Genomic DNA, 14,860 nt, shown 5'->3' on the forward strand with positions numbered 1-14,860 from the left:
TATTCCTTGTATATAATATAACCTTTTAATATATTATAAAAGGTGAAATGTTGGAGGGCAGGGGCAATTCTAAAGTATTTGTTTGGTTTGATTTTTAGTTCATGAAAGCTGAATATTGAGTATAACCTTGTAGAAACAGGTTTGGTAAATTTCTGTGTAAGGTTGTTTTGCTTCAGTGAATGAAAACATTATCTTAAAACTCAAGGTAAGAAATTATTATACATTGTTTTATGTATCTTTATATAAAAAGTTACAAGTAGCAAGCATATGACACAAAGAAATGGAACAGTAACAACAGTAATTGTGAATGCATGCTTTTTACAATGTATCTAATAAAAGGGATTTTTGCCAACTCAAATAGTAACATACATGCAGATTATTTTCTCAGTGGTCAAATTCAGTCATTTTGCTAGATGCATATCCAACAAACATTTCTATTGAAGTGATTATGAATGGCTAAATACCTGATTTCAATAAATTGTTCCTGAAATTGGGTATCTTACTTCGTAACTTTAATTTAAAAAGAGGAAAAAAACAAAAATAAAAATGACCAATTATGATAATAATTAGAGTCTTATTGCCATCTAGTAATTTTACTCAATACAGTTTGCTGAACTTTATCATGATATGAGAATAGGTGGTCAGAGAGTCCATAAAACCTCTAGCTGGTGTTTCCATGGTCCATAGTTTCACATTTCATTGTAGCATGTTCAAAATCACTCAGGAGCTCACTATTCTCAAGCAGTCTATATAATGAAAACAATGTACATATAACAAAAGTTCAATGTAAAATCATCTTCTTTCACATATCACACAATAGACAAGCTGATAAAGACATAAAATGTATCAACTGAAATAATACTAACATAAAAAATAAAGCTAGGATAGTTTCAGCCAGGAACTAATTTCTTCTTCAAGTTTCCAGTAAATCTCAAAATGTATTTAAAAACTAAGGAGCACTTTGTGGCCAGCAACCAAATTACAAAAGAAACATGTTATTGTGCAATGGGAATATCTTGCTGAGGAAGTAAGAAACGTCTGTAACTCTTAGGTTTGGATAGAGGCAGTGGAATGAAATTTAGAAATATATCCCCTTTTTTTTCCAGACAGTTGAAATAATTCACTCTAGATTTTTCTTTTCATAGTTCCCATGTTTGCATAAATACTTCTTCTCTGAAAACAAAACACTGTTAAAATATTTTCTCCCTATAAAGGAAAATATAGGTAGACAAATATATTTATCTACATAAAAAACATTAAAGCATTTACACTTTCTCCCTACAAAATAGATATAAACATCTGTATAACAATTGTATAAATAACATATGTGTATAGCCTATGATCTAGCTGTAACTTCTTTATGAAAGTTGAGATGATATTTATTCAGATAAATGGTGGTGGTAATAAATTAATTTCAAATGAACAGCCTGGTAAATGACAAGTAAAATGATTTGTAAATGGTAAATATTAAAATGACACTACTAACTCCCAAAACTTGAATGATTCAAATGAATTGACAACAGGTTGCTTCATATCTTCATAACTAAAATAAGTTAGGCTGCCAGGTTTTACATGCTGTATCACATGATAGGACTTTTAAAACGTAATTTTCATAAATGAAACATGAAACACCACATCCATGCAAAGCATCTGTCTTTATAATGTGTTAAAATGCAGATCACATTTAGCAGTGGGATGTTACAAAGCTATCAAGTACAAGGATTTTAATAGATTTAATGTTTAGTTTATATCGTTAAAGAAGTCATCTGCAATTTTAAATTCTCTCTATATATAGATATTCAAAACTGACTCTATATACAAAGACTTTAGCTAGCTAGCATATATCTTGAAAACTATCAAACTTTTTCAAATAAAACAACATATAATGAAATGCAACAGATGGTGCATGTGGCATTCATGTATGTTTACTTACCTTGAATTTGCCTTTTAGACCCTAGTTGTGTTGTACTCAGACTCATGTTTGCTTAGAGACCCAATGAGGCAGAACCTGGAATGTTATGGCTATTTCATTCAACATAATAATGTTTGCATAGAAGAAAAGAAATATATGCATACACACACTTAATAAAAAGTATATATCTTGCTAATTTGATCAATTTGTACCAATAGCATCAAGCCATTTACACTGGCATGCAGCTAGATTAAAAAAACTGATGAGTTTTTCAGAGACTTAGCTAGCTTAAATGTGTGCACACACGAACACACACACACACACACAAACCAACCAACCAACCAACCAACCATGTAGGGCATATAAAACACAAAAGCACAACAATAATATATGCAAGGCAAAACACAAATACATATAAAAAGTTTCTGAGTGCTCTTTTCCAAATAAGTCATTCATAGGTGTTTCTGTTTTCCTTTTTTTTACTTGTAAACTTTTAATCATTCTTATTTACAGGCATTCAAGATGCAATACACAGTAAAAATAGCTTTTGTATTTAAAAAATGCCAGACTTTACTTTTTTTCATGGATTAGAAAGTCTCTTCTCAACAACATTTTTATATGTAAATATATAAGAATATTCTATAAGTACTGAAATGCCTCATTTTAAAAGAGAGAGAGAGAGAGAGAGAGAGAGAGAGAGAGAGAGATGACAAGCAGTGATCTCATGGTTAATAACAGAACAAATATTGTAATATTTTGAAAATATTGTCATTCAATTTGCAGAAAACAGTGTTTCATAAGAAAGGGGGTTTCCTTATCTCTGAAGTGTGTTTTGCATTGGTCTGTCATGCACCAAAATAGGTCAATACTCCCCCTTTTTACTAATTTGGACTTTATTGTTTTCATGGATTATGGGACAATACTCAAGGCCACCTCTTAGCTATAAGGAAACCACATGCATGTAGCTCTTTCAAAAAACTAGATTTGATCAAAAACTTTGGTTTAGTAAAAATTGTGCCCACTCTTAGTTGAGGGGTGTGTGTGAGCGTAAAAGAAAGAAAGAATGAAAGAATAAATGAATGAACAGGGGTGAGGGGCTTCAGGAAGGGAGAAGGTGGAGATAGAGAGAGGGAGGAAAAAGAGAGAGAGGAGAGAGAGAAAGACAGGAGAAAATATTATGGCCTAACCTACAAATAAAAAGAAATGTATAAAAAATGAGGAAAACAAGAATATTTTAGGGGCAATCAAGTCCTTATGCAATAGTCTTCATCAAAAATCTATTGATACTGACCGCTGGACAGCTTTATCATGTCTTGACAGCCTGTGACTTGTAGTTGGTACCTCTTCAATTTCATCTATCTCACACGCATCTGCAGCATCTTGTGAGTAGCTATGCTTCATGACAAGAATATTTCTCCTGTTCATGGGCTGGATGAGGGGCTTTACAGGCTGGGGTTGTATTTCTGTCAAGATAGAAGCATCTCTTGTGCTGAGGTTACTACGGCTGCCCTTAGTGCTAGACACTTGTGATCCACAGTGATGGTCATGAATGCATTTTGAAGATGATCTCCGCAGTTTATGATAATTTTCAAAGTCATCTGCAACATCCGCAAGGTCAGCTGCAGCCCCTGTCCCTCTAAGAGTACATAACTCATAATGAGGAGGCTCAAACACCTCCTGAAATACTGTTTGATCAAAGTCTGTTTTCCTTTGGACAAATTTTTTACGAGGTTGTTTGATCTGTACTATAACAGAGATAATAAGGAGGATGATCACAATGCAAGAGGTCACCCCAATTACAGTCCCACTGGTATTGGTAAGTTGGTCCAAAATGTTAGCCTTTCTTTTTTCTGTGTAAAGAAGAAAAGCACAGCATTAATATCCGATTAAAAAATAAACACAGCCATGACTGTTTTGATGCCTAGTATAACATTGTTTCTATTCTGTGTTTGAGTTTACAGAAGCAATTTTGTAAAAACAAATAAACAATGGTATTAATAAAAGATAGAGCAATCATATACCAATACCACAGCCTTTCCCATTTGCCAAGTGATAATCAGAATGTAATCAAACTCAAAGATATGAAAGGCTAGTTTAGTTTTTAAACATTGTCTATAGTTTCATCCCCAAATCCCCATTGTATTGCAAAACAAATCATGAGTCTGCTACACAACACTTCTGTTTTACTTCCATCTCCCCTCACTAGATATATGAGATTGGGAAATGAGATCAATGAAAGCAGGACTAGTTTATGCGGATTTAAAAATAAATATTTCTTTGCATTTGGAACTCATCTGAACTCCTAATATTGATGAGCTGAGCTGATAGTATTCAAAGATTGAGCTGAATCAGGAGAAAATGGAGGAGCTATTCAAAATAAGGTTTCCAGGAAAAATCCTCTATCAGCCTTTATTTATTTTATTTCCTAGAATCATGTTAATGAATATGATCCTTCAGAACACCACTGGCTTCAACTCAAAGGTTGATCCTACACACTACCCATACCTTTCTATGGGCTGCCAAGTGCCAGTCTCGCCCATTGTTAATATAGGGAAGAAAGAGAAATTCTCCCTGCCTGCTAAAATATCTGTCCCAGCATTAAAAAGGTTCAGGGAACTCTCAGAAAGAGAATTTAATGTCATCTCCCTCTTCTATGTAGTTCTCTGTGGTTTGCTTCCTAATTTACAGGTGCCTGGGTGGGCTGATGGAGGCACTCAATGGGAGCTGAAAGAGTTCAGCACCTCTCAATAACAGGAACTTTAGGTACATGACTTTCAATGGGAAATTGTGAATAATGTTTAACTTTTAATTCAGCCTCATTTCTACTGTCAGTCTAATGCATAACAGATTGGTGTTACTTCAAAATCAAAGGCATTCACAACGAATCAGTGACACCCACTGCTTGGCCTGCAGGCACCTTTTCTTGTGGCCTTCATGGTATTTAAAGTGATGCTTCACTCCCCATTGGACTGCTACTGGAGATTGATTCCCGGGTCCTCCAACCAACTGATGAAGACCTGGCAGCAGCACCAGATTCAAAAAGCAGCAGCACTGCAATCAGCCTATTTGTTTGCTGGAGCCAGCAAATCTATTTCTCTAGTAAGAAATATAATGGGAAATAAATAAAAAATATGCCTTAGAGGTAATGGTACAGCTTCAGCACGGCACTTAAACGAGGGTAGATGAGATTAATTCTAGAAATTAAAGGGAGGAGTGGGTCCCCCCCCCTTTTTTTTAATTTATGAAGAAAAAAGAAAAGCGATATAGCTTTCCCCCAACTGTAAGCCTAGCTTCTGCAAGGAATATTACTCATTTTAAGTGCTTCATTGTGTTTGTTGCCTGTATGAGTTCATTTACATTTTATTTTCTTTCCCTGCTTGTCAGAGGATTTTACAGACTTCAGTGGACTTATAAGCTGACTGTTAAGCCACCCTCATTTTTTCCCCTTGATTGGTTCCTAAATTTGGCTTATCTCATGTTTGCAGGATCAAATCTGCAGTGGCAGAATAAGCAAATGGTGTCCACAGCCTCAAAGGAGAGTTAGTTAAATCATCTGAAGAAAACAAATGCTGAATTTTTCAAAAGTAAAGGGAATCTGACATAGGCCACTTGGAAACCAGTGCCACCACCTGATCAAGAGTGCCAGTCTGTCTCCACGACACAGACGTCATGCCTGCTTTCCTGTATCTATTCTTTACATTCCAACTTGACTGGGAGATTATACATGGATTTGGCTGCTGGATACAGAATTACTCCTGCTGCGCCTGGGGTTTCAGTGCTGCTGTTGTTAGCAACAGGCATCACAACTGGAAAAACTGATTTCAAACATGATAAGGGATGCTTTTCCCCTACTTCCCCAGCCATCCACACTGATGTCAAAGTAGCTAGTGATAGCCTAAAGCTTTCTTTCTTCTCCTCGCCCACTTCATAAAAGAGCAAATAATGTTTATGCCCCACCTCCTGCCCCACTACTGTAAAGGTATCTATGACATGGACTCCAAAGTTGAGTAACAGACTAAACCTCACATATACATGCAAGAAAGCAGGGGACACAGAGCCCAAGAAATCAGAGAGCCAGCCAATGGGTCATAACCTATACAACCAAGTCAAAAGCAAAGCAAAATGGCAACATTTTAGGCAAGTTCATCAGTGTTTCCATACCTTTTCTTTCTCTCAGTTGGCTGCTGTATACTGCCCCTTATTTGCTCTTGCTTGAAGCCTTAACCCATAGGTCTGGCACATAGGTTAATAAGTCACTGAGAATAATCATGCTGTTCCCTACATAGTTAACTATCTTGACAATTCCAGTTCTATATACCTATAAATTACCTTTACAGTGGTTCTCATCCCAAGGATACACACAGTTCTGGAGTCCATTGCAGACCAATGTATTATTAATACACATATTACTATGGCAAAAAAACGAGTTGGCTTCACAGGGGGCTAAAAACAAAAAGAAGGAAAACCAATATTAAGCAGTAAATCACTGACCTTTCAGTATTAAGAACACCTAGGAATGATCATAGAATATCAGGGTTGGAAGGGACCTCAGGAGATCATTTAGTTCAACTCCCTGCTCAAAGCAGGACCAAACCCCAATTTTTTCCCCAGATCCCTAAATAGCCCCCTCAAGGATTGAACTCACAACCCTGGGTTTAGCAGGCCAATCCTCAAACCACTGAGCTACCCCTCCCCCATGCTGTAATGTTAAACAGCAATTAGCTATATGACAGAGGATCCCCAGAAGCAGTAATTCTTTATTATACTAGTCACACTATTCAGCTCTCAAGTCACACACAGCCTACTAATCTGGGGCACAGGATTTCTCTCATGTTTAACATGGATCGGACTATTGCCCAATTTTTTTTTATTCTAATAAATATTTCCATTTAGAATGTGTAGAAACTCAGTTCTAGATACAATACTGGTGTCAATGAATTAAGAGATTGATCTCCCTATGTTCTTATTTGACTCATATTACCAGCATCTGAACATAGACATTCTACAGGAGATAAAAATACCCTGAATGATAAGAAAGGAGAACTACAATGCAAATTCGCCCTTCTGATAACACATGTACAAAGATTATAAAGCTCTATGAGCCAGGAGTAGTGCATAGTTCCCCAAAGGTGCATAGGCAGGTGAAATCAAGTCAATATTACTACTAAAGCCTCAGGATGAAATTTGATCTGAAGGCCATATACTATCAGTCTGCACATGCAAAATCAGTGCCATGAACAGAAATTGTACATGCTTATCAATGAACTATGTTGTTCAACTGCTGAAAGTCCTCGGGTATTAGGCTGGTAAGAATTTTCCTTCAAAATGCTTTAAAATGGTAACATTAAAAAATGTTTCATGCTACATATATTGTGTCATTTCAGTAACACTCCTTTTATTAAAAAGAAGAAATTCAAAGAACTATTCAGCATTTTTTAATGGCAACTGTTTAGTTATATCAGAGTAAAACCAATATAAACACACTGGTTTCAGCAAATGTTTGTGCTTACATAACACCGAAATCATTTGCTTAAAAAACCTGAAAGTTGTTAAATGATCTAATCATGTTGATTAATCTGAAAGGATTGTGATGGGCACAATAATGACTTTAGAAGTCAACTGCTGTTCTCGAGACAGCATGTGTCCTATTTTTTTTTTTTTTTTAAGTAGGACTTACGGTCACACACATGCTTGGCATTGAGACAGACATATTTTAGAGCAGTTGCAGATTTACAAACTCAGAACAGTACAAAGGATTTATACTGTGGAACTTCATGGCTTCCTATATCACACAAAAAGAAATCCATTATTTAAAAAGTGCCTAACTGCAGATTTCCATAATTGACTGTCGCGGCTTCTTCAGAGCTGTTACAGTCCGTTAAGCAAATAATAAATGTTATCAAAACTTGTACATTTCCCCAAAAATACAGTCACCCAACAGAACATAATAGCTATAATGTGTATTTTCAATTTTAGCACATACACCAAAAGCCACTTAATTAGCCAAGCAGATTGTAATGACTCCAACAGAGCAGGTATGCTCCATCAGCTAAATAATATGCCTTTTAAAAAAGAATAATTATTTATCTGTCTGGTCACTAATATGTATTTCTGTGATAGCACCTTAATGTTTTAAAAGGTCCTTCATGTTTACCCTCAGACTTTCCCTTCCTTGTTTTCATCATTGTATTGCTCTTTAAAAAAGCCAACCCTATAAATTGGTAGAGTTAAATGTATAATACATGTCAAAGTACATGGGTGAAAACTTGGCCTATTTGGCTTACAGGGTCTCCAGAGGTTGGGGGATCTATTCTTCTGTTTGAATCTTTGACGGTTCCACCCCAACGACCATTTGAGTTTGGAATTTAAACACCACATTTCAAAACCAAAGTTCAGCTAAGCTGAAATGGCTGGATTTCACCTGGCTTCCACAGAAAACCAACAGACCGGAGCAGCTTTGCTAAAATCTCAGCTCAGTTTGCTCAAAAGGCTGGGGAAAACTTCCCCAACCTTGCCATGGCCCCAAGCTGAGTTTTAAGTTTGTTACAAGAAGGTTGATCTTCTAAATTAGACAGAATCATCACAATAGCTGATCGTCAGGCTTGAGAGCAGCAAGAGAGAGAGACTGTGTTACAGTAGCACATACCTGCTGGTAAGGATGCACACCTAGCAGCAGATATGTGCTACCTCCGCAGTCTCTCTCTCTCTCTCTCTGCTGCTAACCGTTGTGTGGAGCCACTTGGCGGTGAGGGCTGATGGAGACACCATGTTATGTCGAACACTTGCCTCCATATGAGATATTACTGCACTTGTACATTATAGCATCAGCCAGAGATCCCAATCAGAATAAGGCACCCTGTTGTACTGTGAGCTGTACACTGTATATATACAAAGACAATCTCTGCTTCTAAGAGCTTGAGCTTCAAGGGAAAAAAATTCACACAAGAGAAGTCTGAGCAGCCAGTCATGCTGAGGTGTGTGGATATATGGCAAGGAGGAAGTAGAACACTGGGAAAGGGGACCAAAAAAAGAATAGATGGGGAGAGAAGAAAACAGAAAGGGAAAGGAGAGACAGTAAGAAGTTTGAAACAACAAATTAGAATAATCAAAACCTGTGGTGAGAAAGGAACAGAGAAACTAGTCTCAGAGCATGGAGAGAAAGGTCTGAAGCAGCATTCTGTCCCTGAGGGTGTAGAGACACTTAGACGCCTATGTCTCTGTTCTGGCCTTAGTAAATCCTAGCTGTTGTGGTCCTAAGCACCAGAGAGGAGACTAATGATGGAAAATCAACCTCCATAAGGGAAATTTGAGGAGCGGTTTGAAGGAAGAACAGTATGTCACAATGCACAGAAATAGAGGCAGATCCAAATGTGAGAATCTGGGGGAGGTGGACGGGGTGTGGGGGGAAGATAAAGACTACCAGGAGGAGATAAAAGCAGCATTAAGGGGTGAGAGGAGAGCATGGGGTACAACAGAAGAAAAGCTAGGTAGAAGTGGCGGCGAAAAGAGGTGAGAAACATGGAGGCTAGAAATGAATAGGTTACAGTTGTCAAGGGATGGGCAAGACAAGCCACAGTGTTCTCAGCAATGAGAAAGAGGAAGGTAAGGAAGAAAGTGTGGTTTAGAGAAGTGGCAGCAGATTTTAGAAAAAGCAGCAGAGCCTGGACATGTGGGGGGAAGGATAGTGAGGGATTAGAGGACATCAACATTAGAAACTTTCGTGACAGGGAGGGTGGAGGAATTCTCAATTTTGAGAAAGGTGGTAGAAGACAGTTTTAGAGGAAAGAAAAATTCACTTTTTAATATATGTAAGGTTGACATAGTGGGACACTCGAAGGGACACTTAGGAGATATGGAAGTGGATGAGATCACCCAGGGAAAAAGTGAAAAAGGAATAGATCATGGACAGAATCCTGAGGGATGTCAACTGAAGTGAGGATGGAAGAAATGAAGAACCACTAAAGCAGGAGTAGGACAGAGTTTCATGACAGGGGTTAGTTCATGGTGTTGAAGGTAACAGAGAGATCTAGAAGGAGGAGCATGTAAAAGAGACCTTTAAACTGGACAGAAAGGACATCATTAGTGATGGCCCTACTAGGGCAGTTTCAGAAAAGCAGCAAGGGTGATGAACAGGTTAGAGGCTTTCAAGGTGAAGGTGGGACTTCGGTGTATCGAGAACCGATATGTTAAGAAGCTTAAAAGTGAAATGGAGGAGGAACTGAGCAAGGGTTTCTTAAAGGCAGAGGAGACAAGAACAAACAAAGGAAAAGAGAAAGGAGTAAGAGGTTGAGAATAAAAGAAAGAAAAGCTGAGTGATGGAACTCTGGAGGAAGGAGGAAGCAGGTGGAGGATAGGTCATGGGGCTAAATGTATAGAGAAGCAGGACAGCTTCAGAGCCAGTCTGGGTGAAGATGAACATAGTAACAGCAATCAGAAACCCAAATGTAACAAACTCATAAATCTAAAAAATAAGAATATACACCATGTTTTAGATGTTTAAATTAGTTTGCTCCTCCTCTGCTCCCCTGAACCTTTGGGAAGGGGTAAAACAATAAATTAACCTTTGGGATTTTTTGATTAGCGGTTCTTGTGGGAGCAAAGGATGGGATCTAGCAACACTGAGGGCGTTTCGGTGCCCCAGTTCACAGGGGAAGTTGCTCCAGAGCAACTTCTGCATTTTAAAGAGACACAACAGAGGAGTTTCTGACGCTCACTACTCCAGAATGTGGGCATCTCAGTCACTCCAGAAAGTAACAGAGTGGACTAGGGATGACTAGTGGACTAGTGAAGAGATTTAGCTGGTCATTAGAGTCCCCTGAAGAACATGGCACAGAAGACAGAATGAAGATGGCATCAGGTAGAGTGGGATGGTTGATTATAGGGTTTGGTGGGATGTCTAAAAAGTTTCAGAAATTGACGATGAAAAAGATCAGAGTTCAGGTTGTGTCACTAATGTTAGGGGAAATTTTAAATTCAGGGGTAAGTTTTATTGCTCACAAAAAGTAACTTTTTATATCACTGGCTATAGCTAAGTGCAATGTGAGAAAACATAGCACACACTTCTCCACACACCTCTGCAATTGCTCCTGCAAAACGCTTGCTATTCCAGACTGGAGCCTCTCTCAGCAAACGTCCAAGTTAGGTGTAATTTCATTACCATTCAAGAGTTTCATTTGGGAACTAGACTGACATACCCACACTCATTTTCCCCCTGCATCTCAGAGCAGATTTAGATAAAGATCCCAGAAGGAGACTGAACTAGAAGTTCATAATGTACACTCATTCAGCACAATGACCAAACTGTAACACAACCCATCATAGAATCATAGAATATCAGGGTTGGAAGGGACCTCAGGAGGTCATCTAGTCCAATCCCCTGCTCAAAGCAGGACCGATCCCCGACTAAATCATCCCAGACAGGGCTTTGTCAAGCCTGACCTTAAAAACTTCTAGGGAAGGAGATTCCACCACCTCCCTAGGTAATGCATTCCAGTGTTTCACCACCCTTTGCAGGGAAAAAGTTTTTCCTAATATCCAACCTAAATCTCCCCCACTGCAACTTGAGACCATTACTCCTTGTTCTGTCATCTGCTACCACTGAGAACAGTCTAGAGCCATCCTCTTTGGAACCCCCTTTCAGGTAGTTGAAAGCAGCTATCAAATGCCCCCTCATTCCTCTCTTCTGAAGATAAACATCCCCAGTTCCCTCAGCCTCTCCTCATAAGTCATGTGTTCCAGTCCCCTAATCATTTTTGTTGCCCTCCGCTGGACTCTTTCCAAGTTTTCCACATCCTTCTTGTAGTGTGGGGCCCAAAACTGGACACAGTACTCCAGATGAGGCCTCACCAATGTCGAATAGAGGGGAACGATCACGTCCCTCGATCTGCTGGCAATGCCCCTACTTATACATCCCAAAATGCCATTGGCCTTCTTGGCAACAAGGGCACACTGTTGACTCATATCCAGCTTCTCGTCCACTGTAACCCCTAGGTCCTTTTCTGCAGAACTGCTGCCGAGCCATTCGGTCCCTAGTCTGTAGCGGTGCATTGGATTCTTCCGTCCTAAGTGCAGGACTCTGCACTTGTCCTTGTTGAACCTCATCAGATTTCTTTTGGCCCAATCCTCCAATTTGTCTAGGTCCCTCTGTATCCTATCCCTACCCTCCAGCGTATCTACCTCTCCTCCCAGTTTAGTGTCATCTGCAAACTTGCTGAGGGTGCAATCCACACCATCCTCCAGATCATTTATGAAGATATTGAACAAAACCGGCCCCAGGACCGACCCCTGGGGCACTCCACTTGATACCGGCTGCCAACTAGACATGGAGCCATTGATCACTACCCGTTGAGCCCGACAATCTAGCCAGCTTTCTATTCACCTTATAGTCCATTCATCCAGCCCATACTTCATATTAGCTAACTTGCTCTATTTTTCTTTTATAACTTTAAATCTTTACAATTTTAACTCAAAACATAAGAAAATTCTAATTTTAAATAGTCCATATCGAATTAATGCACCAGTTAAAGGCAGTTTTTAAAACCATCTAATACTTTTTCCAACTGCCGTTTGAATTGCTGCCCAGTCATTGAAGCATTATTTCATGACAGTGTATGCCATGTTACAAACACAGAGAATCTTTGCTTTCTGCTTGATTCACATCCTCTCAGCTATTGAAAATGTTGGACACAAGATGGTGCACTAAGACCAGAGGATCTAAAAACACATTCAGGGCTCAGAATATGAAGTAAATGGGTGACCTCACGGAAAGAAAAAAAAACCTGTTTCTTCTTACAGCACACGTTAGGGACAATGACTAAAACCCCAATATATAAAAGATACCCTGAAAGCCTACCATTTGGGGGGACTCATCTGCAAAGTTCGACACCCAACTTCTAATCTCTGCTCCAAATCAGGCACCACCTCCTTCTGTTTTGTAAATGGAGCCTAAGTCCCCTTGTGAATATACTCTGATGTTTTCCCAAAAAAACTATTCAGTAAATTTGTGTCAAATTCTTAAATAATTTTAGTCAACATCAAACTGCACTTTTCAGCAAATAAACCAATTGTCCAAAATTTTTTGCACAGCTCTAATTGAGAGTCATTCCATATGCCCAATTTATATAATACAAAACAAACGAAAGCAGTATTTTTTTATTTGTTCAAAGTCTAATTTGCTGCTTTTACCTATAGATAAGGTAAAGTAAAGCAAACAGTCCTCTCAGCAAGAAACATTTTATATATAGTTCAAGCAACTATGATTCAGGAATAGCCCAAACCTCTACTACAACCCCCAAAAGGGTGTATGATACACACACATTTATATGCAGTATATTTGATGTCTGTGTATAATATGAGTGAAATATACTATTATTTACCTTCACCAAATTTCTGTAAGCTTACATGGCTATTCTAAAAAACAAACACTATTATACAGCAGTGTCAAAATATTTCTATAAGGTCAAATCCCAACTTGTCATCGAAATGGTGAGGCCAGAGCTTCACAACCCAGCTGAGCTCGGTTACCATGGAATGGTTAGTGAATTCTCAGAGGCATGCCCTCTTCAGGAACAGCAATGGAGCAGCTCTTCCCCGTCCTCCCCCTGCCACATCTCTTCCCCTAGGATATTTCTTCACTACACAGTTAACCCAGATTCTTACCTGTTTTCTACCCCAAACCTCCCTCCTAACCATCCACACAGAAAAGCCTCTGACTCAGGTTTGGAGGTGATTTCATACTGGGCCAGCTGTGGGGGTGTGGGTTAGAATCTGTGCTCTGTTTAAACTCAGGCTGGAACCCACCCACTAGGTGATGAGGATGCAGGCGAAATCACTCAAGAGCCGATGATCGTCCAGCACCTTTATACAATTCTCCTGAAGGGTAGACCAACTAGTTCTCTTGCAATGGATAGTTGACTGGAAAAGAATCAAAGATTCTTAACACAAAGCACCATGGGATATTCCCTGAGACTGTATGTAGAATGAATGTAGAAATAATGAGGACACACCAATAAGGGTAGGGTTTTGCAATGGGGATGCCCATACTCAGGTACTCAAAGCAAGGTGTTGATCACCAGTGTGATCTCTGCAATGAAGATGAAACACCAGAAGCTGAGCTAGTGACTCTATCCCCCACGACAACACATAGCAGTGAGGGTGTTGGGAAGTGAGTTCACATTTCACACAATCCCCCTGAGCGTCAAATAAGTCACAGCATAGTGAGCAAGATATTTACATTTAGCCAACGGCTCAATTGGGACTGTTTATTCCCCACTCCTCCTTACTGAAGAAGAAGGACTTTCTTTTTACAAGATCATGAGAAGTGAAATCTTTCAGGTATTCTTCCCACCATCCTTGAAACAGTGAGAAAAGGTTTTTCCTTCAAACACTGGAGAAAAAATGCTATACATCTTCCACTTCATTTATGCCATTAAAAATGTTAAAATAGCACACACTACAATACACTTGTTATTAATCATGAAGGTGGCATAATGTGTACTTTCCTTTCCTAACATTAATGACAGCATAGTACCAAAAAACAAACAAAAAGAACCAACCCACCCAACACCTTCATTGCCATTAGGAACTTGTCAATAACAATATTTTACTTAATGCTATTCTGTCTTGTTTATGGCTACCCTGAAGCACATTTGGTCAGTTTACATATTATTTTATTATTGGTTTTATAGTACCCCTCAGAGCCCCAGTCAGGGACCAGGACCCCATTGTGCTAAATAACGTACAAATACAGGACAGAAATACTGTGTCTGCCCCAAAGAGCTTACAATTTAAGTAAATGGGAATTTTGCTAAGGGTTAGCAGTAGATACACACCATACTTAAGGGTTTTTTAAATTTAATTTAATTTGTAACTGTTTGATTACCATTAAATAATGTGGATTCTGGTCAAGATTCTGCCACTCTTAAATGATAGGTCAAGTATCAACTTTGG

General features: G+C 38.7%; 1 protein-coding gene across 2 annotated transcripts in view; it reads right to left on the bottom strand.

Moving 5' to 3' along the window:
* Nucleotides 1–206: 206 nt before the first annotated feature.
* Nucleotides 207–14,860, bottom strand: part of NETO1 (neuropilin and tolloid like 1) — an 84,822-nt gene continuing 70,168 nt past the window's right edge. For both annotated transcript variants that reach the window (XM_043539939.1, XM_043539938.1), the window contains exons 9-11: nucleotides 6,242–6,355; nucleotides 3,204–3,762; nucleotides 207–746 (exon numbers count right to left, since the gene is read on the bottom strand). In XM_043539939.1, coding sequence (XP_043395874.1) covers nucleotides 662–746; nucleotides 3,204–3,762; nucleotides 6,242–6,355 — 758 coding nt within the window. In that variant the 3' untranslated portion in view covers nucleotides 207–661. The remainder of the gene's footprint in view (nucleotides 747–3,203; nucleotides 3,763–6,241; nucleotides 6,356–14,860) is intronic.

This window comes from Chelonia mydas, chromosome 2 (assembly GCF_015237465.2).
Source record: "Chelonia mydas isolate rCheMyd1 chromosome 2, rCheMyd1.pri.v2, whole genome shotgun sequence".
Classification (NCBI taxonomy): Eukaryota; Metazoa; Chordata; order Testudines; family Cheloniidae; genus Chelonia; species Chelonia mydas.